We start from the raw sequence: 25,682 nt of genomic DNA, 5'->3' as shown, positions 1-25,682 counted from the left end.
AGAAAGTAGGAAATTCTCAAATATCATAAGAAAAATTTCCAGAACTAAAGGATGTGAGTTTCCATAATGAAAAGGTCCAGTTTATTATAATAAAAAAGACTCACATGATGGCAGATCATTATAAAATTTCAGAACACTGGGGATAAAAATCTTTAAAGCTTCTTCTTCTATGGGAGCAGTGGGAGAGTGGAAACATGAAAAGTATAGGGAACTGAGTTTTGTTGGACTTTCTGCCACACTGAAGCTAGAAGACAATGGGGAATAACTTCAAAATTTTGAGGAAGAGTAATTTCCAACCCAAAATTATATGCCTGAACTATCATTCAGGTGTAAGTGTAAAATAAACCCATTTTGAGATATGCAGTCTCTCAAAATATTCACTTTACATACTTTCTTAGGAAATTACTGAAAGATATGCTTCTCCAGAATGAGGGAAGAAACCAAGAAAGAGGAAGACACAGAATCCAGGAAACAGCGTCTTCAACACGGGAGAGTGGTACAGGGAATTCCCACTGGAAGGAAAGCCCTAGAAAGGCAAATGTGCAGGAGACCTAGGGAGCAGCTCATTTAATTTAAAGCAAGGAAAAAGAAGGCACTAGGATTTATGTTTCTAGGAAAAAATAATCAAGATTTTAACCATGGTGAAAGGAATTTATAGTTTTGTCAGATTTTTAGAGGCAGATTTGGTATTAGATACATAGAAAACTTAGGAACAGAAATAAGAAGGTAATTAATAACTTCAAGTCATGATGTACTCTGGTATAGGTTTAACCAAAAATGGTAGCAAAACTGTGAAGAGAGGATGAGGGTTTTAGGGAATTATGTATGGGATAGATTCTGGGATGTGTGGTATGTAGTAGAACAGCAGTATTGTCTTCAATGCTATGAAGTCTGAAGCTGATGTCTAAAAGTGGAAAAACCAAGAAAATAGCAATTTAAGCATTTTATTCAAAGACATGAGAAACCTACCAGCTACAGATGGAATGGCTGCCTCTAAGAGCAGAGTGTAAGGAGTAATATTTATTTCATTATTAGCTTTGTGGTATTTAACCTTTACAACTATGGAGGTGCATTATCTTTTATGAAAAGTATAGATCACATTTAGGTAAGGGCAAACAAATTTAACAAAAATAAAGCAGGGAGGAGGCATAGGTTTATAAAATATTACTGAAATAGGAAGTGAGGGCATAATAGTACTATATTATCTCTAGCTCTTTAAAGAGCAGTTTCTTATTTATCCTCTCATTTCATCCTTCTAGAAATATAAGCAAAGTCAGTATTATCCTTCCTTCTCAGTTGTGGGAACAGAATTTGGGGGTTGTGAGACCCTCTGTAAGACCCCAGAATTTTGGGACTATAAGTTGTTCTTAATCCAGTATATCTGAATCTTTCAAGACTTTGTAATTTTGGTTTTTACTAGAAAAGTAGGTACTAGAAAGCATCCTTTTTTAATATGAAGACAAGAAATACATGAAAACAGATGCATGTGTTATGTATATAATGCGTATATGTGTCCTGGCACACAAATTATGCAAGCAAGGCCTGACATGAGATCATGGAGAGGAATGCGAAGTGCTGTGTAATGTTTATGTGTGAAGAGGTGCATGGTAGATGGATTTCCTTAGGATGTGGTACATAAGATGGGCTAGGTTCTGGATAGAATAGAATTTCTATAGTCTGATTCCCTTCCTCATCCCACCCTACTTCCTTGAATGAAACTGACATAAAGTATCCAAGTGATCTAAAATTTATCAGATAGGACACGAGAAAGTCCTTTGCAGAGTAAAACATCTATCTTTATGTTAGACTACCATGACTATAGTGATAGTCACTTAAAGATTTATTACCTTGTTATAAAAGGACTATGTTCGCTTTGAACAAAATACAAAAGTAATAGTCTTTTTAAAGTAAAACTTTAAATTCTGTCAACTTTCAACAAATGCTTACTGAATTGGTAAGACAGCATTTTAGGGAGAAAGCAAAAGTTCCAGCATAACTTATTTCTGAAATTTCTTCCAGAAAATGAGGAAACCTTCCCTGCCAAAGCCATTTATTTATAGCTATACCCAAAAAACCCACAAATAAATAAATAATATAAGAAGGCCATTTGTGGATCTCTGTCTTCACTGGCCCCTGGGGAGCAGAATCTGACTCAAGCCTTTTTTATTTTTAAAAGTTCCCCTTCATGACATGGTATTTGCAGGGATCAAACTTATTCCTGTTTAGGTTAACATTATGTATTACTAAAGTCATTGTATGGAGAATGTGTGTTGTAGCCTATAGAGCACTAGAAATACATTTAAAACAAAATTTATATCCTAGTTCTGGCAATTAATTAGACAATCTGAATTTCAGAAGGATCCTGATTTTTGAATGAAGATGACATCAACATTAATAGCTGTAGTTCAAGATCAGATTCATGTTATATTAATGGTAAAACTCTTTAAAGCTGTTACCATAATTTATACTCTTCAATCATTTTCCCCTCTGAAATGAAGAGAAAGATAGTGAAAACACGGGTCTGGGGCCCTTAGTTTTCTGCTCTGTAAAATGAGCTAATAACCCTTCATGCAAATTATTATGAAAATTTGATACTATCACATCTGAATTATGTAGAATTTTGCTTGGTGACAACATAGAAACTCAAGAAAAGATTACTGCTATTATTTCTTTGTCATGCAGAGGTCAGAATCTCCCAGTGACTTCCAGGGGCTGCAAATTTGAGGAATGGCCTCCGGTGAATGTGAAATGCACTGGTGTGCTTCATTCTCTCAGGAATCATAAATTCCTGTCTTGCCTTGATTTGCCACAGTTTTTTCTAACTGATGTTTTATGTATTTTGTTCTTCTTTAATGGTTTGATATGCATGCAATATTTAGATTGTTTTTCCTGAAGGAACAAATCATTGGGGTTTACAGTGATAGATTTTATAATTTAGAAGTAAGAAGGATATTTGAAGATGAAGTGACAAGGAGGGATCACTTTAATTGAACTTTAAATATGATTTGGTCTTCGGAGGAAGATAATATTTTGGCTGATAGTATTTTAAGCTTCAGAGTCCTGATGAAGAGGGATTGTTTATCTACTAAAAGAATAAAGAGACCCTGAGACCATGTAATGTGTGGCGGTTAAAAATATGTGCTTGTGCATGTTATTCAGTATTATAAAATATCCTTTGTGCTTATACTTTTAAACTTGGAAATCAATAAAACGTGAAAGGCAAACCATGCCGCAAACATTTAAACATGTGTTTAAATCCTGTCACTTAAACCTGTGAGACCTGGGGCAAAGTACATAATCACTTTTAGTGTCAGTTGTCTTAACTAATAACACTGTTATTTAAGTATTGTGAGGATTATGAGCTAATGCACTGAAGCTCTTAGCACAGTGCTTGGCCTGCCTTTAGCACTTGCACATGTTAGCTGGTGCTGCTCCCTCCTCAGTTAGGATCACGTGGGTGGAGCAGAGGTTTCAATTTGAGATGTAATGAATAAGGTCAGAAAGATAAACTGATGATAAGTGATCTGGAGCAAATGGCTAAGGGATTTGGTTCTAATCAGGAATTGAAGTTAGACTTGAGATGTTTGATCAGATGAGTGACATAAACGTAGAATGCTAAAGTGACAGAGACCTAGAAGATTCACAGGGGTTGTAATCTGGGCTCCTGCTACCACAAATGGGGAAAAAGGAGACCCAGAGTAGTAACAAAGTTAATTAGTTACAAAACTGGAATAAATCTAGGTCTTAGACCATCCCCCGCCCCCACTCAGTCATACTGTAAGATAAGTCCAAAGGGTTTTTTGACATTTGTCAGGTGCTTAGAAAATAATAATTTCCAGCAGATTTGGAAAAAAGGAAATAAGGTTTGGGTGTGGGTTATGTAAAGTAAAACGTCTTTCCATTGCTACTTTTTTTAGCCAAACAAATTGAGATTTGAAAAATCTTAATTGGTTGAAGCATTCCTTTTTATGACTGGTAACAACCTCAGAAATGTTTGTTAGAGAAAGTAAAAAATAAGTGAGTGAGTGGTTCTAGAATGCCTTCATTGGTACACTTCATATTGTATCTGTACTGCTAGTGAGACTAAAGCTAAAGTTTTTGCATAAATAAAATTGAAGATCATAGGTTGTATATATAACTTTTAAAGTTGCTATTTCCCAACAATTTTAAATGCAAAAACATGACAGGTTTAATTCTAGAAAGCCCTTTAAATTGCACAGATACTAATAAGACATTATTAACTGAGATTATTTCCTATGTACCAATAAGTTTTTAGGTTAATAGAAAAAAATCTAATTTACTTGTAGCATTATACATTAATGATGAAATAATAGCTTTTAACTAAATATTCATTTCTTGATAATTATTTCTTTTTTTATTAAATCATAGCTGTGTACATTAATGCATTTATGGGGCACAATGCGCTGGTTTTATATACAATTTGAAATACTTACAACAAACTGGTTAACATAGCCTTCACCGCACTTAATTATTGTGTTATGACATTTATACTCTACACTTAGTAGATTTGACATGTACCCTAAGCGTGGTCCAACCAGTTACCCTTGATAAGTATTTCTTAAGATTAATTTTTCACTAGAAAAAAATTGAATCTTAACGTGGTGTTTCTTATGAATTCGGGCTCAAGAAAACATTTTTGCCTGACGGCTTTCTAAAAATAAATAATTAAAATAAATGTTGAAACCCAGAGTGTGTATACCTATATAGCCTGTATATATATAAATATTCTGAATGCAGTTCAACAGTTCGCTGATGAAAATGTTTTGTGACCAGCATCATATACAGATTCTCATTTAATATTTGTTAATTATTAAAATTATGTTCTATGTTCTACTTTGAAAGAATTCTGGGTGGCGCCTGTGGCTCAAAGGGTAGGGCACCAGCCCTATATGCCGGAGGTTGTGGGTTCAAACCCAGCCCTGGCCAAAAACTGGAAAAAAAAAAAGAAAGAAAGAATTCTAAAGTTGTGTTTTAATATTTCTAACCAGTTTAGCTGCTCTGTATTTATGCTACTGAGTAGGCACAGTTAAATTTCTGACTTGTTATTTTCAGAGGAAACTTAACTTTTTAAAGGAAAACTGACTATTTGTTAAGCATTTTTGAAACATTGGTGAACATTTTCTTGGAAATAACAATTGATTTGGTAATGTAAAAGTATAACTTCAGGAATATGGAACTTGATTCTGTGTGTGTGTTATGTATTATTAGTGGTTGATTTTGAGAAGGTTTTGTTCTTAGTATATAATGTTTTACATAATCTTTAAGGAAATAAATACAAGTCGAACAATATAATCTATTAAGCTGTACTGAGAGCATTTAATGTATAGTTTGCTCAGGAATATGAATAATACAATTGAAATATGCACGTCCTTGTAGTTATCAGAAACATGTTTAGAATAATTTTGTGTTTTGACTTTGCTGAACCATAAATCTCCACCCTCCCATCATCACCATCTTTTTACTCAAAATGATATTTTGAATGTTCACTTTTGTCAGGCAGCAGTTCTTGAGTATTTCCTACTTCTTGGGCCTCTCCATTGTTTGTTCTGAAGGAAAATCAACAGCAGCAAACAAGGAGAAGCTGACAGTACAGTTAGCATTTATGCCTTATCTATATATGATTTGGTATAGTTTTGCCAAACATTGAATAATTTTCCTGTGGGAAACTTGAGCCCTAAAAGGACATGAACATAGCTAAAGGGCTGCATATCACATGGGACTTAGATTTATTTTTAGAATGGCACTATAATGCCATATTTGGGTTGAAACAATGTGATAGCAGTACATTATTTTATTAAGTAGAGGGCCATGTTTTCTGAGGATGTCATCTACTTTTCTGTTATGTTTTATGCTGTAGATTGAATGTAATATTTATGTAACTATTCAGCCAGTATAGTTTTAAAATATGTAATAAGGTTAGGGACACTTATTTGGCAAATATTTTTAGAGCTGGCTTACTGAATTTGATTTCTTTAATAAAGATTCTGTGGCATTTCAATGATTATTCTACATGGTTGTCTTTTTGTTTTGCATATTTGGAGTAAGTTGTTTTCCTTATTGGGAGGGGAAAAGAGTAAATGAGTAGAGTCATTTGGAGTTGTTATAGGTATTTGACTGTCTTGAAATGGAAGAGCTGTACTACCTGATTTATCCTTTTTATAATTTTATTTGGTTAAAATTAATTATGATGTTGATGACATATAACAGATTTCTGAATTGCATACTTTGTAATTGCAAATCCCCAGCAGGATACTGGTTCCCAAACATGAAAACCTGCCAAGTACACATTTTGTCCCTTGGCATCTCTCCCAAGGTTGGAAATATGCCAACATCATAAATCTCAAATCTGGTGAGAAAGAGCTATCACTGATATACCAACCTTAATGCCACCAGCTTTCCATATAGTACAAACTCTGTGAGGCATAGGCATCGCATAAACTTTATAGATGGGGATATTAAGGTTCAGATTAGTTAAGTGACTTGCCCAGGGTAACACAGATTAGCACGTGGAAGAGCCAGTATTCAGAGGCAGAACTTCCCAACTCTAGTTTGTGTTCTAAGCAGAACATCTAAATTCCATCTTCTCCATTCTTTTTTTTTTTTTCCTTCCTTGATACAGAGTCTTACTCTTTCACCCTGGGTAAAGTGCCATGGCATCATACCTCTCAGCAATCTTAAACTCTTAGGCTTGAGCAATGCTCTTGCCTCAGCCTCCCAAATAGCTGGGACTACAGGCTCCCACTGCAACACCCGGCTATTTTTCTATTTTTCAGGGAGACAACGTCTCACTCTTGCTTAGGCTGGTCTGGAATTCCTGAGCTCACACCCACCTCAGCCTCCCAGAATGCTAGGATTATAGGTGTGAGGCACTGCGCCCATCCCTTTTTCTCCATTCTTTTGTCAAAAGTTTGACTCTAGGCTCGGTGCCCGTAGCGCAGTGGTTACGGCGCCAGCCACATATACCGAGGCTGGCAGGTTCGAATCCAACCCAGGCCAGCTGAGCAACAATGACAACCACAACAGAAAAACAGCCAGGCATTGTGGCAGGTGGCAGTAGTCCAGCTACTTGGGAGGTTGAGGCAAGAGAATCACTTAAGCCCAAGAGTTTGAGATTGCTGTGAGCTGTGACACCACGCACTCTACCAAGGGTAAGTGAGACTGTCTCAAAAAAAAAATAATAATAATTCAACTCTAGCATCTGCGACCAGATTCTGAAATGGCCTCATTTACCTCTATGTTCATGACTATCTTAATTCCAGTCTGCGATATCTTAGAGCTTTGGAATGGAAAATTTAAAACATTAATTACTGAATACCAATACAATATTTTATTTATTAAAATATGTAGAGATCCATTTCCTACGTCTTTTTTTTTTTTTTTTTCTGGCTGGGGCTGGGTTTGAACCCACCACCGCCAGTATATGGGGCCAGCACCCTACTCCTTTGAGCCACAGGTGCCACCCCAATGTCCTACCTCTTACTGGTCCAGCTTTCCAATTGTTACTTTGTTAATCTGTGACATTTTTCTATAATTATGGTTTTTGCCTCTAAGAATAAATCACCAGGCTAAATATACAAAGCAGTATCTACCCATATATCTACTTTCTACTAAAATCCCTGCTAAGGGTATATGGCATACCTCTTGGATTAGGGGCACAAGTACAACTTGTACTCTACCTAACAAACATAAACAATGTAACATACTCATCTGTATCCTCATATTAAACTGATATAAAAAAATAAAAATATAAAATTCCTGCTATTGCACTGGTGTGGAAGAACAGCATTGCCGGAGGGAGAGAGTCCACAGTTCCTGGTTGTAAGCTACTGACTTGAAAGCTAAATTTTTAAGATGAAGATGTGTGTGTATTGTCAGTGTAAATGACCCTATCAATCAGATACTTACTTGTGAAATTCTTGTTGGTTTGACTATGAAATTGACTTAAGGGGCCTTAATTTTTAGCTATACCTCATATTTGAGGTATAAACACTATTCCTCCTATTACTGAAGTGATGTGATACCTTATTAGCATATTTATAAATCAACAAATAGAAAAATGCACATAAGAAATGGATTTAAAGGCTCAGCGCCTGTGGCTCAAGCGGCTAAGGCGCCAGCCACATACACCTGAGCTGGCGAGTTTGAATTCAGCCTGGGCCCACCAAACAACAGTGACGGCTGCAACCAAAAAATAGCCGGGCATTATGGCGTGCATCTATAGTCCTAGCTACTTTAGAGGCTGAGGCAGAAGAATTGCATCAGCCCAGGAGTTGGAGGTTGCTGTGAGCTGTGATGCCACGACATTCTACCCAGGGTGACAGCTTGAGGCTCTGTCTCAAAAAAAAAAAAAAAAAGAAATGGATTTAAAAAATAAAGAGAGGTAAATAGGAAGATAATACATACATAGACATACAGGCTAAGAGATCCTATGTTGTGTAAGGTTGAGCTGCAAATTTGATTCTGAACTTCCTAGAGACCAAAGCAGAAATGGAGTTTGGATCTATTTTTTGATGGTAGGAGTTGTCCTCACTACCATGATGTAAAAGGTTTCTATAGTAGTTTTTTTTTTTTCCTTTTTTCTCAGAACTTGCTATTCACCGCAATTTAGCGAAGGTGGGTCTGTAAGAAGCCAAGATACTGTGGTCTAAAAATGCATCTATGTAGTGATCAGCCCAGCCCTAATCAAAGAATAAACCCCAGAATATATATATATTTTTTACCCCAGAATATTTAAAAAAAAATTTATTTATTTTTTTTTTTTTTAGAACAAAAACAATGAAGGTTAAAGGCTCCCTAGTACTTAGGGAAAATTGCCTTTTCTTTGAATGACTTATAGAAGAGTCACATGTTGAGACTATATTCACTTACATAATGTATTTGTCTATATGTTAGTAGGGCCTTACTTATTTCTACTTTTTTGTAAATAACTGAACAACCTTCATTCAAGGAAGCACTCTAATATGAATAAAAAGAAAAGGCTTATTTTCAAAGTCTATTTCATACCAATTTCAGTTTTAACAGTCTAGAAAAGCTTTTTTAAAAATATATTTAAAAATGATGAGAACATATTTTCATTTTTACATTGTATTCATTTAGGTCAAGAATGTGGGCTAAATGGCCAAAAATATTGGGCTCCAGGCCCAGCTCCCCATATTCTAGCCAAGAAATTTAACTTTTTTCCTCTTTTGTCAGATGGAGAAAAATAGTACCTACCTCAAAGGATTGTTTGTTTGTTTTTATTGTTAAATCATAGCTGTGTACATTAATGCAATCAAGGGGCACAATGTGCTGATTTCATATACAATCTGAAATATTCTCATCAAACTGTTCAACGTAGCCTTCGTGGCATTTTCTTAGTTATCGTATATACACATTTGTATTCTGCATTTAGTAGGTTTCGCCTGTACCCATTCTAAGATGCACCGTAGGTGTGGCCTTACCTTTTACCCTCCCTCCACCCAAACCTACCCCTCCCTTCCCAACCCTTGGCCCTTTCCCTGTATTCTTGTGCTATAGTTGGGTTATAACCTCCATATGAAAGCTATAAATTAGCTTACTATGGTAGGGCTGAGTACATTGGATACTTTTTCTTCCATTCTTGAGATACTTTGCTAAGAAGAGTATGTTCCAGCTCCATTCATGTAAACATGAAAGAGGTAAAGGCTCCATCTTTCTTTAAGGCTGCATAATATTCCATGGTATACATGTACCACAATTTGCTAGTCCATTCGTGGGTCGATGGGCACTTGGGCTTCTTCCATGACATAGCAATTATGAATTGGCCTGCAATAAACATTCTGGTACAGATGTCTTTGTTATATTGTGATTTTTGGTCTTCTGGGTATATACCTAGTAAAGGAATGATAGAATCAAATGGCAGGTCCATTTTTAGTTCTCTTAAGTATTCTCCAAACATCCTTCCAAAAGGAACATATTAGTGTGCATTCCTATCAGAAGTGTAGAAGTGTGCCCTTTTCTCCACATCCACGCCAACATCTCTGGTTTTTTGGGATTTTTGTTATGTGGGCTACTCTTACTGGGGTTAGGTGATAATCTCAAATTAGTTTTGATTTGCATTTCTCTGATGATTAAGGATGATGAGCTTTTTTTCATATGTCTGTAAATCGTGCATCTGTCTTCTTTAGAGAAGTTTCTCTTCAAGTCCCTTGCCCACCCTGAGATGGGATCACGTGTTCTTTTCTTGCTAATATGTTTGAGTTCTCTGTGGATTCTGGTTATTAGACCTTTACCGGAGGTATAACCTGTAAATATTTTCTCCCATTCTGAGGGCTGTCTGCTTGCTTTACTTACTATGTTCTTGGCTGTGCAGAAGCTTTTTAGTTTGATCAGGTCCTAGTAATGTATTTTTGATACTGCTTCAATTGCCTGGGGAGTCCTCCTCATAAAATATTCACCCAGGCCAATTCCTTCAAGAGTTTTCCCTGTACTTTCTTCAAGTATTTTTATAATTTCATGTCTTAAGTTTAAATCTTTTATCCAATGAGAGTCTATTTTAGTTAATGGTGAAAGGTGTGGGTCCAGTTTCAGTCTTTTACAGATCTCCAGCCAGTTCACCCAGCATCATTTGTTAAACAGGGAATCCTTTCCCCACTGAATGTTTTTAATTGGCTTGTCAAAGATCAAATAATGGTAAGTAGCTAGATTCATCTCTTGGTTCTCTATTCTGTTCCAGACATCTACTTCTCTGTTTTTGTGCCAGTATCATGCTGTTTTGATCACTATCGATTTATAGTACAGTCTCAGGTCTGGTAGCATGATTCCTCCAGCTTTGTTTTTATTGCTGAGCAATGTTTTGGCTATTCGAGGTTTTTTCTGATTCCATATAAAACGAAATATTATTTTTTCAAGATCTTTAAAATATGACAATGCAGCTTTAATAGGAATCATATTAAAAAATTATTCTATTATAGCCAGGCGTTGTGGCAGGTGCCTGTAATCCCAGCTGCTTGGGAGGCTGAGGCAGGAGAATCGCGGAAGCCCAAGAGCTAGAGGTTGCTGTGAGTCTTGTGACATCGTGGCACTCTAGTGAAGGCGGTAAAAGTGACACTGTCTCTACAAAAAAATAAATAAATAAAATAAAATTATTCTATTGCTTTGGGTAGTATAGACATTTTAACAATGTTGATTCTTCCCAGCCATGAGCATGGTATGTTTTTCCATTTGTTAACATTTTCAGCTATTTCTTTTCTTAAAGTTTCATAGTTCTCTTTGTAGAGATCTTTCACGTCCTTTGTTAGGTATACTCCCAAATATTTCATCTTCTTTGGCACTACTGTGAAAGGAATAGAGTCCTTGACTGTTTTTTCAGTTTGACTATTGTTGGTATATATAAAGGCTACAGATTTATGGGTGTTGATTTTGTAGCCTGAGACATTGCTGTGTTCCTTGATCACTTCTACAAGTTTTGTAGTAGAATCCCTAGTGTTTTCCAGATATACAATCATGTCATCTGCGAAGAGTGAAAGTTTGATCTCTTCTGACCCTATGTGGATACCCTTGATCGCCTTTTCTTCCCTAAGTGCAATGGCAAAAACTTCCATTACAATGTTAAAGAGCAATGGAGACAATGGGCAGCCTTGCCTGGTTCCTGATCTAAGTGGAAATGATTTCAATTTAACTCCATTCAATACGATATTGGCTGTGGGTTTGATGTAGATGGCCTCTATTAGTTTAAGAAATGTCCCTTCTATACCAATTTTCTTAAGTGTTCTGATCATGAAGGGATGCTGGATAGTATCAAAAGCTTTTTCTGCATCAATTGAGAGAATCATATGGTCTATATTTTTTAGTTTGTTTATGTGCTCAATTACATTTATAGATTTACGCATATTGAACCAGCCTTGGGCCTTGGGATAAATCCCACTTGGTCATGGTGTATAATTTTTTTGATGTGTTGTTGGATTCTGTTTGTTAGGATCTTATTTTCATCAATATTCATTAGTGATATTGGTCTATAATTTTCTTTTCTTGTTGGGTCTTTCCCTGGTTTAGGGATAAAGGTGATGTTTGCTTCGTAGAATGTGTTGGGTCGTATTCCTTTTTTTTCTATATTTTGGAAGAGGTTTAGTAATATAGGTACTAGTTCTTCTTTAAAAGTTTGGTAGAATTCTGATGTAAAGCCATCTGGTTCTGGGCTAGTCTTTAGGGAGATTTTGTATAGTTGATGCTATTTCAGAACGTGATAATAGGCCTGTTCAACATTTCCACTTTGTTCTGGCTAAGTCTTGGTAGGTGGCGTACTGGTCGATTTCTTTCAGATTTTCATATTTCTGAGAGTAAAGTTTCTTGTAATATTCGTTAAGGATTTTTTGAATTTCTGGGGGGTCTGTTGTTATTTCATCTTTACCATTTCTGATTGATGAAATTAGAGATTTTATTTTTTTTTTCCTGGTTAGGTTGGCCAAAGGTTTATCTATTTTATTGATCTTTTCAAAAAAACAACTTTTGGATTTATTGATCTGTTGTATAATTCTTTTGTTTTCCATTTCATTTAATTCTGGGGCAGCGCCTGTGGCTCAAAGGGGTAGGGCCGCAGGTCCCGTATGCCAAAGGTGGCAGGTTCAAGTACAGCCCCAGCCAAAAACCACAAAACAAAACAATTTTTTTTTCATTTAATTTTGCTCTGATTTTGTTTATTTCATTTCTTCTGCTAGGTTTGCGGTTGGAATGTTTTTCTTTCTCCAGTTGCATGAGATGTCCCATTAAGTTATTAACTTCCTCTCTTTCTGTTTTCTTGAGGAAGGCTTGCAGTGCTATAAATTTTCCTCTTGTGACCGCCTTTGCAGTATCCCAGAGGTTCTGATAGTTTGTGTCTTGATTGTTCTTTTGTTTCAAAAATTTGGTGATTTCCTTCTTAATCCCGTCTATAATTCATCTATCCTTCAGCATAAGGTTATTTAGCTTCCATGTTTTTGTATGGGTATGCAGGTTCCTGTTGTTATTGAGTTCAACTTTTATTCCATGGTGGTCTGAGAAGATGCAAGGAATAATTTCTATTTTTAAAAATTTGCTGAGGTTAGATTTGTGGCCTAGGATGTGGTTGATTTTGGAGTATGTTCCATGGGCTGGTAAGAAGAATGTGTATTCAGTTTTGCTTGGATGAAATGTTCTGTAGATGTCTATTAAGTCCAGATATTGAATGGTTAAGTTTCAATCTAAAATTTCTTTGCTTAGCTTCATTTTGGAGGATCTATCCAGCACTGCTAAAGGGGTGTTAAAATCTCCAACTAGTATGGAACTGGAGGAAATTGAGTTGCTCATGTCTGCTAGAGTTTTTTGTATAAATTTAGGTGCATTCTGGCTGGGTGCATAAATATTAATAATTGAAATCGCATCATATTGAGTATTACCTTTAAGCAATATGAAGTGTCCATCCTTATCCTTCCTTATTTTGTTGGTTTAAAGCCTACTGCATCTGCAAATAGGATTGCAACGCCTGCTTTTTTCTGCTTTCCGTTTGCCTAGAGTATAGATGACCGTCCCTTCACCTTGAGGCTATATTTGTCTTTTAAAGTAAGGTGAGATTCTTGTATGCAGCAGATATCTGGCTTGAGTTTTTGTATCTAGTCAGCCAACCTGTGCCTCTTTAGCGGACAATTTAAACCATTCACATTAATTGAGAATATTGATAGGCCTTTTGAGAGTCCAGTGGACATTTTTAATCCTTTTGCGACTGTGAAAGTTGGAATTTGATCAAAATTTTCTGGGTGGGTTTACTTTTGTGCTGGAGGATTACACTGTCTTTATGAAGAATAGATCTGAGAATATCCTGGAGAGCTGGTTTAGTTATGACAAATTTCTTCAACATGTGAATGTCATTAAAGTATTTAATTTCTCCATCATAAATGAAACTCAGTTTAGCTAGGTACAGGATCCTGGGTTGAAAGTTATTTTGTTTGAGGAGATTAAAAGTCGATGACCATCCTCTTCTAGCTTGAAAAGTTTCAGTGGAGAGATCTGTAGTTATTCTAATATTCTTCCCCTTGAGGTGATGGTTTTCGTTCGTCTGGCTGCTTTTAGAATTTTCTCCTTCATATTAACTTTAGTGAAATTGATTATGATGTGTCTGGGGGATGTCTTATTCGGGTTGAGTCGTGCTGGAGTTCTGAAACTGTCTGCTATTTGAATTTCAGAATCTCTTGGCATGTCTGGAAAGTTCTGTTTCATAATCTCATGGAGAAGAGACTCTGTGCCTTGTGAAGCCACTTCATCGCTTTTGGCGATCCCTATAAGACAAATATTGGTTTTCTTCAAATTATCCCAGAGCTCTCTGAGAGAATGATCTGTTTTTACCCTCCATTTCTTTTCCTCTTTGAGAGTTTGGGAGTGTTTGAAAGCTTTGTCTTCAATGTCAGAAATCCTTTCTTCTGCTTGCTCCATTCTGTTACTGATGGGTTGTACTATGTTTCTCAGATCTTTGAGGGCTACAACTTCTTGTCTCAATGTGTCACAATCTCTGGTAATTTGGTCTTTGAATTTGTTGAATTCTTGAGACATCTTTTGGGTTACTGCTTGGAATTCTAATTCGATCTTATTTGCTACCCAGATTCTGAATTCGATTTTCTGACATCTCAGCTATTTGTTTGTGCATGGGATCTTGTGCCGTGTCTGCCCCATTGTTCCTTGGGGGAGTTGATCTACTCTGATTATTCATATTGCCAGAGTATTTCCGTTGACTTCACCTCATGATTGTTTTTCTCCTTTACCTCTGGCCATCCTCAGAGTTGGGGAGGTGTCTCTCCAAGATTAGACCCCAGCAAGATTACTCTATTTTTGCTGAATCATTGTAGGGAGTGACCCTGTATAGTTCCTCTGGGGCTGCCCCAGCCAGGGAGTTCTGGTTGTGGGAGCAGCCCAGGAATGTGACACACCCAGATCCAGCAACAGCGTGGAGGCTGGGAGTGCCTGGCGCCCAGTGACTTTGGCACAGAGGTCCCAAGGAGAAGGACTCAGCACAGAGGCAAGGAGGGCTCCGGAGGGCACGTGGCTACCAGAGTCCCTGGCCAGACCAACAGGCCCGTGTGGAGGCATGGAGGATACAGGAGGGAAGACGTGGGGTTGCGCGGCTCCCGGAGTTACTGGTCAGGACCTGCGGAGGCCTGGCAGGTGCGGATCACAGGTCATTGCGCTGCTCATACAGAAGTCCGGCAGGCCCAGCTCTTACCAGAGTCCGGGCAGGTGCCAATCGTGGGTCGTGGTCCCGGTGCAGCTCTTACAGAGGTCTGGCGGGCACCGATCGCCACACAGCTCTTCTGGAGGTCTGGCGGGATTGTTAAGATAGATCTACATATTATTGTTACTTAAATAATTATTATTTTTAAGTCTGTGAAAGTGCATTTGACAATAGAAAATGTCTTTTAGGTAAGTGGCTCTGAACCTTATTGTGTGTTATATACTCCACTTGAAAATTAATTTATTCAACAAGTATTTATTGACTTTCTGTCGTGGACCAGATACTCTTTTCTATGGTATACACATGAACAAAACAGAAATATCTGTCTTCTCGAAGTTCAGCATTCTGATGAATCTGTTAAAAAGCCCTAAGGACTCAGAAAAATAGACACAAACTTTGTATACAGACTTGGTATGGTGGCTCACTCCTGTAATCCTAGCACTCCGGGAGGTCAAAGCAGGAGGATCCCTTGAACTCAGGATTTCTAGATGAGCAAAAGCAAGACTCCATCTCTACTAAAATTAGAAAAATTGGCCAGGCATTATGGTGGGTGCCTGTAGTCCCAGCTACTCCCAAGGCTGAGGCAGGAGGATCACTTGAACCCAGGAGTTTGAGGTAGCTATGAGCTAGGCTGATATCATGGTACTCTAGCCTGAGCAATAGAGTCAGACTCTCAGACAAAAACTTTGCATACAGTGTCAGAAAACTTACAGTGACCTGAAATCTTAGAATACTATGCATACATTATTTTTATTTTGTCAGAATTCTTGTGAGATATTCCTGAAGATGTGCACATTATTTGATTTTAATAGACAAAGGTATTAAGAGACAAAGTAATGTTGGGTGGTGCCTGTGGCTCAAGGAGTAGGGTGCCAGCCCCATGTATCAGGGTTGGTGGGTTCAAGCCCAGCCCCAGCCAAAATTGCAAAAAAAAAAAGAGAGAGACAAAGTAATGTCACCGTTTTTCTTTTTTGATTCAGTCAAATTAGAAATGGTGTGAGATGTAACATGGACCAATTGAAATAAAATTTCTGTATTTTTCAGATTTTTGTAAGAACAATACAAGAACATCTGTTTTCTTTTGAGACAGAGAGTCACTCTGTTACTCTGGATAGTGCCATGGCATCATAGCTCCACAGCAACCTCAAACTCTTATGCTCAAGAGATCCTCTTGCCTCAGCCTCTTAAGTAGCGGGGACTACAGGCGCCATCCACAATGCGTGGTTGGTTTTTCTATGTTTTAGTAGTGACAGGGTCTCTCTCTTGCTCAAGCTGTTCTTGAACTCTTTGAGTTCAAGCAGTCTACCCAACTCAGCTTCCTAGAGTGCTAAGATTACAGGCGTGAGCCATTTCTATTTTCATCAGTTTAATAATCTTAACTTTTTTTTTTTTAATTGAGACAGAGTCTCACATACCCTCAGTAGAGTGCCTTGGCATCATAGCTCACGGGAACATCCAACTCTTGGGCTCAAGCGATTCTCTTGCCTCAGCATCCCAAGTAGCTGGAACTACAGGCACCTGCCACAATCCCCAGCTATTTTTTGTTGTTGTTGTTTATCAGGCCCGGGCCAGGTTCGAACCTACCAGCCCCAGAGCATGTGGCCAGACTGTTGGGGGGCCCTAACGGCTGAGCTACGGGCACCCCAACAGTCTTACCTCTTACTCTTTATTTTGTTCACTTAATCATATGACATATGAAATGAAATTATAAGTGACAAGAATAAGATATAACTGAGAGAATAATTTTGCCTCAGGGTATTTTCAGTCCTCGTTTATTTATTTTTAGCATATCACCCCTTCAATTCAATTTTCCTTTTAGAGTTTTTATCCTGTCTTTTAGGAGATTTTTAAAAACCAAGTCTTGAAAATCACTTCTGACAACCGGTAGCTGACTTTTAAGGAAGAAAATGTAACCAAAGGTTATTTTATTCTTGCCTAATACATTATAAAGACAGGATGTGATAGAATGCATTGGAGTGAGATCTTGGTGGTGTTTTTGTGTTATTTTGTTTTCTTAGGTATTACATGATTGCTTTTAATAAAGCCTTTATACAAGTGCCTAATGCCATGACCCTTTAATACAGTTCCTCATGTTGTGGTGACCCCCAACCATAAAATTATTTTCATTGCTACTTCTTAACTGTAATTTTGCTACTGTTATGAATCATAATGTAAATATCTCATATGCAGGATGTATTTAGGTGACCCCTGTGAAAGGGTCTTTCGACTCCCAAAGAAGTCGCAACCCATAGGTTGAGAACCACTGCTTTATACCATTCCAGATTACTCTTAAGAGGAACTAACTTTTTATTTGGGCAAGAAGCTACTTTCGAAATAATGATCCTCCTATGCTGGTTATTTCTCATGGCAACCTTCCACTGCAGTTTCTTTGTTTGAGTACTTTCTTTTTTTTCCTGCCATTCTTAGCTTTCTGTTTTTTAACTTGAGTTTACAAAGGGTGTGCATTCAAAGGTTTTCCTCCAGTTCCCAGTGCTTTACTAATCCTGAGAAGTTACCCAGTGGACCAGTTCTCACAGTAAGGTATAAAAATAGTCATCCAGAAAGATTACAGAATGTGGTATGTCTGTGATTTGATCAAATGGATGACTTTTAAAACCAAGCTAGGGAGACAAAAACAGCTCAAATGTTATTCCTTAGATTTTTGTCTACACAACCTTTTTGGAGAGTCTTAAAATGTAAGAGAGCAATAGAGCCTGTCTTTGTCTTCTTAGGCATGTATCCATCATATTCATTTCACTACTTTTATTCTAAAAATTTAGTCTCACATTTTATTGTCTTAATAAGTGGTGGTATATGAAGTTGAGTGACTTAAGTCCAAATTTCCATTTTGTAGATTAAAGAGGTAATACCTTTTCTTTCTAAAGTAAGCTTTATTTTTAAGAGCAGTTTTAGATTTATAGAAATGTTGTGAAAATAGTACAGGGAATCCCCACTTACCCTATTATTAATCCTACCCCGTTTCCCCGAAAATAAAACATCCTCCGAAAATAAGACCTACTTACAGGAAAGATAAGACGTCCCCTGAAAATAAGACCTAGCGCGTCTTTCGAGCACACCTTAAAATAAGACACTGTCTTATTTTCAGGGAAACAGGGTATTATTAAACCTTATGTTAATATGATATAGTATTAACCTAAATCCAAACATTTCTCCTCAATTTTGATCTGGTATCCTTTTTAGTCTTCAAATTTCTTAGGTTCCTCTTGACTATTACAATTTCTTAGATTTTCTTTGTTTTTGATGACTTTGACAGTTTTAAGGAATACTGCTCAGGTATTAATAGGATGTTTCTCAAGTGGAATTAGTCTTATGTTTTTCTCATTAAGTTACGAGTTTTGTGGAGGAAGACCTAAAGTGCCATTTTCATGACATTGTACCTAAGCTACATGTACATGCTTTCAGTGTGACGTCACTGTTGATGTTGTAATCATTTGGGTGAGGTCATGTTTGTTTGGTTTCTCTACTGTAAAGATGTTCTTTCTCCCCACTTATATACTGTCCTCTTCCAAAGGAAGTCATTTTTATGGTCCACACTTAAGAGGCGGGTAGTTGAGCTTGCCTTTCTTGAGGGTAGGGTATCTGTAGAAGTTATTTAGAATTCTTCTGAATGAAAGATTTGTCTCATCTCCATTTATTTATTCAATCATTTATTTATATAAGTATGGACTCATGAATATTTCTTTTGCACTTAGATTATAATCCAGTACTACATTATTTTTTTTTTTTTTGGTCAAATTGCTGTGACCACTGGGAACTGTTTCAGTTGGCTCTTAAATCTGTATGATATATCCCTGTCAGTGTAAGTTTTCTTTATGGTGGGAGCAAAGGGGAAGCATTTTTTTTGTTTTTTAGCACTACAAGATTGTTCCAGGCTGGCCTTGCATATTTCCTACCCTGGTCCTAGAATTGACTGTTTCTAGGAGGATTGGCTCCTTTCTTTAGCAAATAGTATTAGATACTAATATTCAGATATTAGGTGCACTCATTGCTACTGCACATTATTGCTTCTAGGCTCGCTCAATGGACAGATCAAGCAAATGTATGTATGGTAGTGATTTTTTTCATCAGTTGACATGTAAGTTCAGCAAACTGTGTACCAGAGTTAGAATGGGATGGAGTTGACAAACTTTATATGCAACTTTACATTCCATTTTTAGCTATATATAGACAAGAAGGAAGGTAGGGCAAGTATATCAGTGATTATTCCAAAACAGAGCAAAATAATTAAGAGTAGTCCTATTGTTACAACTTTTCTGGAAGACAGCTTCACAGTGGAATTCAAAATCCTAAATCAAGGATTAGGGTGTATCTTTTGGGGAATAATGGAGTGATTGTGGGAACGTTTCTTCTCCCTTAAGAATCACTAATCTACTATAGTCTTGTTTATAGCAAAAGGAATAGAACAGCTTGAATACACCAAAAACTGGAGATTTAGCAGAGTTAAATTACAGTATAATCATGTGATAGTTTACTCATTAAAAACAGTGGAATAGGGCCTGGTGTGGTAGCTTATATCTGTAATCTCAGCACTTTGGGAGACTGAGGCATGAGGTTGCTTGAGCCTAGGAGTTCAGGCCTTCAGTGAGCTATGATTATGCCAGGGCACTCCAGCTTGGGTGACAGTGAGACCTTGCCTAAAAAAACAAAATTTTCAAAAGTATCAACTTGGCCAGGTAGGATGGCCCAAGCATGTAATAGAGAGGCTGAGCAACACAGCAATTACCTGTCTCTACAAAAATTTAATAATTAGTGGGATATTGTGGCACATGCCCATAGTCCCAGCTACTCAGAAAGTTAGGGCAAGAGGATCTCTTGAAGCCAAGAGTTAGAGGCTGCAGAATGCTATGCTGATGCCACTGCACTCCAGCCTGGGCAACAGAGCAAGACCGTGTCTCCAAAAATTCTTTAGAAGACCTAACTCACTATATAAAAATAATTATGTAAAGGTTAAGATGTGTCTACCACATAATTACCCACAGTTATATCTGAGTGGAGAAATTCTTCATTTCTTCCCAGTATTATTATGAGGAAGCAAAAAACAAAAAGCTATTTTGTGTAACCTACCCAGTTCTTGGTATTTTGTTATGGTAGCCCAAACTGACTAAGACTTTCATTTAGGCTATTGTATCAATCTTTGTTTTTTTGAGACAGAGCCTCAGGCTGTTGCCTTGGGTAGAGTGATGTGGCATCATAGCTCAAAGCAACCTCCAACTCCTGGGCTCAAGTGATTCTCCTGCCTCCGCCTCCCAGCTTGTAGCTGGGACTACAAGCGCCTGCCACAATGCCCAGCTATTTTTTGATTGCAGCCATCATTGTTGTTTGGCGGGCCTGGGCTGGATTCGAACCCACCAGCTCAGGTGTGTGTGGCTGGCACCTAAGCTGCGTGAGCCACAGGTGCCGAGCCTATTGTATCAATCTTGGTAAAATGAACCATAGGTCTGACCCTGGATGATATGCTGGAAGTGAATAGGAAGAGACAGCATTCAGACTCTGCAAAGAGAGGATCTCCTGATAAGTGATTATTTGTGGGAGCTAGTATCAGAAATCTGTTTGATTCTGGATCCAAATGACAGAGAAAGGGTAAAACCTGCTGTTGTTCACGAAAATAAGGATATCTTAAGAAACACTGGAGGCAGGTGGGAAATGAGATTAGTATTTGAAAGTACAAGATAATTGACATACGCCTCTTAAGTGTTCATTCTGATGCATTTTGAATTGAATACGCGTATGTAGCCACCAAAGAAAATACCAACATTTCTTTCATCTCAGAGAGTTTCCTAATGCCCCTTTCTATTTCCTACCCTATACCCCTCCCACCCCCCGGAAGGGAGGTAGTTTCTGATTTCTATAACTATAGGATTTTGCTCAACGTCATGTTTTGGAGATTCATCTAAGTTGTTGCAGGTCTTAGAGGTTCATTTTTATTGTTGGGTAGTATTTCATTGTATGAATATACCATAATTTATCTCTTTTTCTATATACGGATATTTGGGGTTTCTGATTTGTGGCCATTACAAATAAAATTACTAGGAATGGAATTGCTGGGTCCTGGTAGTTAGCTATATATTTAACTTTACAAGAAACTGCTGTATAGTTTATCAGAGTGGTTTTGTCATTTTACACGCCCTTTACCAATAGTTGAGAATTCCATGCAAGTAGCTGGGCAGTCCCAGCTAATTGGGAGGCTGAGGCAAGAGAATATTTTCGAACCCAGCAGCCTCAGTGTATGTTGCTGGCGCCCTAACCACTGACCTATGGGTGCCGAGTCTACTGTTGATTAATTTTATATGTTTTACCCATAGAAACCTTGTCAAAAACAACCTGTTACTTGAAACATATACCTATTGATAACTTTTTTCAAGTAATAATAAATGCTAAAAATGTTAACTGCATATTGAAAAAGTCAATTTTCCAAAATCTGTATATGCAATATAGTAAATGTTTAAAGGAAACAATGTAGTTATAGTGGCATGCCAAATCTCTTACATTTCAAGCAGCAAAAGGAATAAACAGTATATATCCCTCAGAAATGATAAACACAATAACACACATTAGACTGGCTAAAAAAAAAAAAAAAAATCAATACCAAACATTGGGCACCTATAGTCCCATCTAATTGGAAGGCTGAGGCAAGAGAATCACTTAAGCCCAAGAGTTTGAGGTTGCTGTGAACTGTGACGCCATGGCACTCTATGGAGGATGACATAGTCTCCAAAAATATATACATATATTAATCAACAGTAATGTGTTAGTATATTTAAAATCATAATAAAAATCTTCTCTCTGATCCTGTTGCTCCATAGCAAATTACTGTGTTGTATCTTTAGAGCAGGGGTTGGCAAACTGTCACCTGGAAGCCAAATTCAGTATATGTCTTGTTTTTATGAATAAACTTTTACTAGAACACAACAGTCCTCACTTATTTACATACTGTCTTTAGAGGGGAAGTTGAATAATTGAGACTTGGACTGTCACCCAAAATCAAATACTTTTGTTATCTGACCCTTTACAGAAAAAGTGCAAGATGTCAATATTGCATAGTCCTATGGCATTTTATTAATTTTTCTTCTGGAGATAAAAATTGTATTTCTTGGGATAAATGAAGCAGCCAAAACACAAAACCAGTTATATATTATTATTAAATCATAGCTGTGTACATTAATGCAATTATGGGGTACAATGTGCTGGTTTTATATACAATTTGAAATACTTTCATCAAACTGGTTAACATAGCCTTCATGGCATTTTCTTAGTTATTGTGTTAAGACATTTATATTCTATACTTAGTAGATTTAACAAGATTTAACTTAGTAGATTTAACCTTGTAAAGTGCACCATAGGTGTGGTCCCAACAATTACCCTCCCTTCACCCATCCTCCCCCCTCCCCTACAAAACCAGTTTATAAAAAAAAACCTCTGCCGGGAGCGGCACCTATGGCTCAGTGGGTAGGGTGCCGGCCCCATGTACTGAGGGTGGCATGTTCAAACCCGGCCCAGCCAAACTGCAAAAAAAAAATAGCCAGGTGTTGTGGCAGGTGCTTGTAGTCCCAGCTACTTAGGAGGCTGGGCCTAGAGAATCACCTAAGCCCAGGAGTTGGAGGTTGCTGTGAGCTATGTGACGCCAAGGCACTCTACCAAGGGCGATAAAGTGAAATTCGGTCTCTACAAAAAAAAAAAAAAACACCTCTGCCATAACATAATTTTTAGGGCATACCACTGACAATCACTCATTCTCTACTCTTTTAAGGTTTCCATCTCTGCATTGTTGTTTTCAGTACGTTTGTAAAATCTTGTCTGTGAAGCCATTTTACTAACTGTAGCCTAGTTAAGAGGACATATTTGGTTACCTCGATCAATTTAACCATGAATAGTGTTATCCAATATGTATTGCACCAGCAAGCTCTATGCATCCGCTACATCTTAACTCTAAAATGTTTAACTCTTAGAAACCAAAAGAATACATATTATCGTGTAAAGCTTAATTTTATAAGCTCTTGGCTTGGATGCTTTCCAATAGCTCTTTGCTGTGTTCTTTTAGGAGGGGATCATTCATAATGTTGCTTTATTTTCAGAACCTTATCAAATTTAATAATGTCATTTTTCTGATAGGAATTTACTAAATTTATCATTTTTGGAATTTCTGGATCTTTTTTTATGGCTTGGCCTCTGGCAAGTCAAATGGATTTTTTCAAGTCCTTCAGCGTATTTCCTAAAACCAAGTATATTAAGCAAGTTGTTCGCATGGAACTCCTTGATTTATTATCATTCTAGAAGGCATCAACAATTCAGTGTATGGAGTGCTCAGGTCTCCGAAGTCACTGCCACTCTCACGAGGCTGCTGTTCTTGGCGCCGACCCTCCGCACGTCGCTACCAGAGATGGAAGCCCCTGCTGCCGATGCCATCATGTCACCCGAAGGTGAGCTGGACGCGTAGGAGCCGGAGCCTCTCAGGAAGCAGCCGGAGGTCCTGCCTTTGCTGGAGTTGGCCGGGGAGGCCGGTAACGGCCCCAACACTGATGGGTCACTTCCTTCGACACCTCCCCCAGCAGAAGGGTTATACCAGCAGTCGCTGGAGATCATCTCTCGGTACCTTCGGGAGCAGGCGACCGGCACCAAGGAGGCGAAGCCAATGGGCAGGGCAGGAGCCGCCAGCAGGAAGGCTCTGGAGACCTTGCGCTGCGTGAGAGACAAAGTGCAGCGCAACCACCAGACGGCCTTCCGAGGGATGCTTCGCAAGCTGGACATCAAAACCGCAAACGACCTCAAATCTTTGTCTGGAGTGATGGTCCATGTTTTCAGTTACGGGGTAACAAACTGGGGCAGGATTGTGACTCTGATTTCTTTTGGTGCCTTTGTGGCCAAACACCTGAAGAGCATAAACCAAGAAAGCTGCATTGAGCCATTAGCAGAAAATATCACAAATGTCCTTGTAAGGACAAAACGGGACTGGCTAGTGAAACAAAGAGGCTGGGATGATTTCGTGGAGTTCTTCCACCTGGAAGACCTGGCAAGCAGCATCAGAAATGTGCTGCTGGCTTTTGCAGGTGTTGCTGGAGTAGGAGCTGGTTTGGCCTATCTAATAATAGGCTTGTAAGTGCGATGATTTACTTCTAACCAACAACAGCCACCAGAACCACATTCATCTGTGAAATCAAATGGATTTATGAAGTTGGACTTAAACTACCCTAAGCTGTATGTAACTTGCAAGAGCAGCCTACCCAGAAAAGGAAGTGGCAAGAGGAATGTGACTTTTACAAGAATAAATACATGGGAAAAGTGGTCCCCCTTGACTGAAGAGTCACTTTCTGAAAGAAGCAAAGTTCAGTTCAACAACAAGCAAACGGGCCATGGAGGAGGACTTTTAGATTTCATGAAGACAGTAGGCTGAAAAGACATTTCCTTGTTGAGACCAGGAGTGTGGCCAGTAGTTGGATTAGTCATAGACTTCATTAAATATGCTCACAAATTCTTGTTTTCTTGAGGAATAGAAAGTTCAAGTGTTCAGGACTTTCATACCTGTTGTACCTTAGCTTCATTTGAATGATTCTTAGTTTATTAGCCTAGTAATGACGATGAATACTTGATTTAAGTCTTAATAATTACTTACAGGTATGGAATATCCTCAGTTTTTAAGACAAAAACAACTTGTATGTCTGTAAAAATTGCATATATTTTTACAGAAAGTATTTCTTTGAACAATAAAGGGGGTTCTCAAATTTAGTTTTTAATACTCTTTTTGAATTCTGTAACTTCTGTAGTTTAGGAACCTATTTCTTACAACTTTTCTATGCTAAACTTTGTCTTGATTAGTTCTAGAGTGTATATTGAAACAATTGAACCAATTGATGTAATTGTATGCAACCTAGTTAAAGTGGAATAAAGCTGATTCATAACGATAAAAAAAAAAATTTGGTGTGTGAATTTTCTTTTTTTTTTTTTTTTTTGTAGAGACAGAGTCTCACTTTATGGCCTCTGTAGAGTGCCGTGCCCTCATACAGCTCACAGCAACCTCCAAGTCCTGGGCTTAAGTGATTCTCTTGCCTCAGCCTCCCAAGCAGCTGGGACTACAGGCGCCCGCCACAACGCCCGGCTGTTTTTTGGTTGCAGTTTGGCCGGGGCTGGGTTTGAACCCGCCACCCTCGGTATATGGGGCCGGTGCCTTACCGACTGAGCCACAGGCGCCACCCCGGTGTGTGAATTTTCAAACTGACCTTTCAAACTGACCTACTCTCAAGGGCATTCTGCCTGGTCATTCTCTTAGGATTTCCATGATCAATGGATAAAGGATGGCAGATTGATGAGAGTTGACTAGTTATAGAATGTTTCAGTTTCTTTTAAATTTTTCTATCTTATATGAATTTGAATTTCTAAATCATATATATCTCTATGTATCCTTTTTAGGTTATCTTCTCCATCATCATTCTGATTAAGATTGATGTTACTGATA

The 25,682-nt window shown here is 37.9% G+C and overlaps 2 protein-coding genes across 7 annotated transcripts in view; one reads left to right on the top strand and one right to left on the bottom strand.

Moving 5' to 3' along the window:
- The window catches only part of RABGAP1 (RAB GTPase activating protein 1), a 186,033-nt gene that overhangs the window by 111,526 nt on the left and 48,825 nt on the right, over positions 1-25,682 (top strand). The window lies entirely within an intron of this gene.
- Positions 23,951-25,682, bottom strand: part of STRBP (spermatid perinuclear RNA binding protein) — a 211,782-nt gene continuing 210,050 nt past the window's right edge. Inside the window, exon 18 of the mRNA XM_053563016.1 lies at positions 23,951-24,101. Coding sequence (XP_053418991.1) covers positions 24,031-24,101 — 71 coding nt within the window. The 3' untranslated portion in view covers positions 23,951-24,030. The remainder of the gene's footprint in view (positions 24,102-25,682) is intronic.

Source organism: Nycticebus coucang, chromosome 2 (genome assembly GCF_027406575.1).
Source record: "Nycticebus coucang isolate mNycCou1 chromosome 2, mNycCou1.pri, whole genome shotgun sequence".
NCBI lineage: Eukaryota > Metazoa > Chordata > Mammalia > Primates > Lorisidae > Nycticebus > Nycticebus coucang.
The sequence above is the reverse complement of the archived record's forward strand: the minus strand, read 5'-3'. Positions and strand labels throughout refer to the sequence as shown.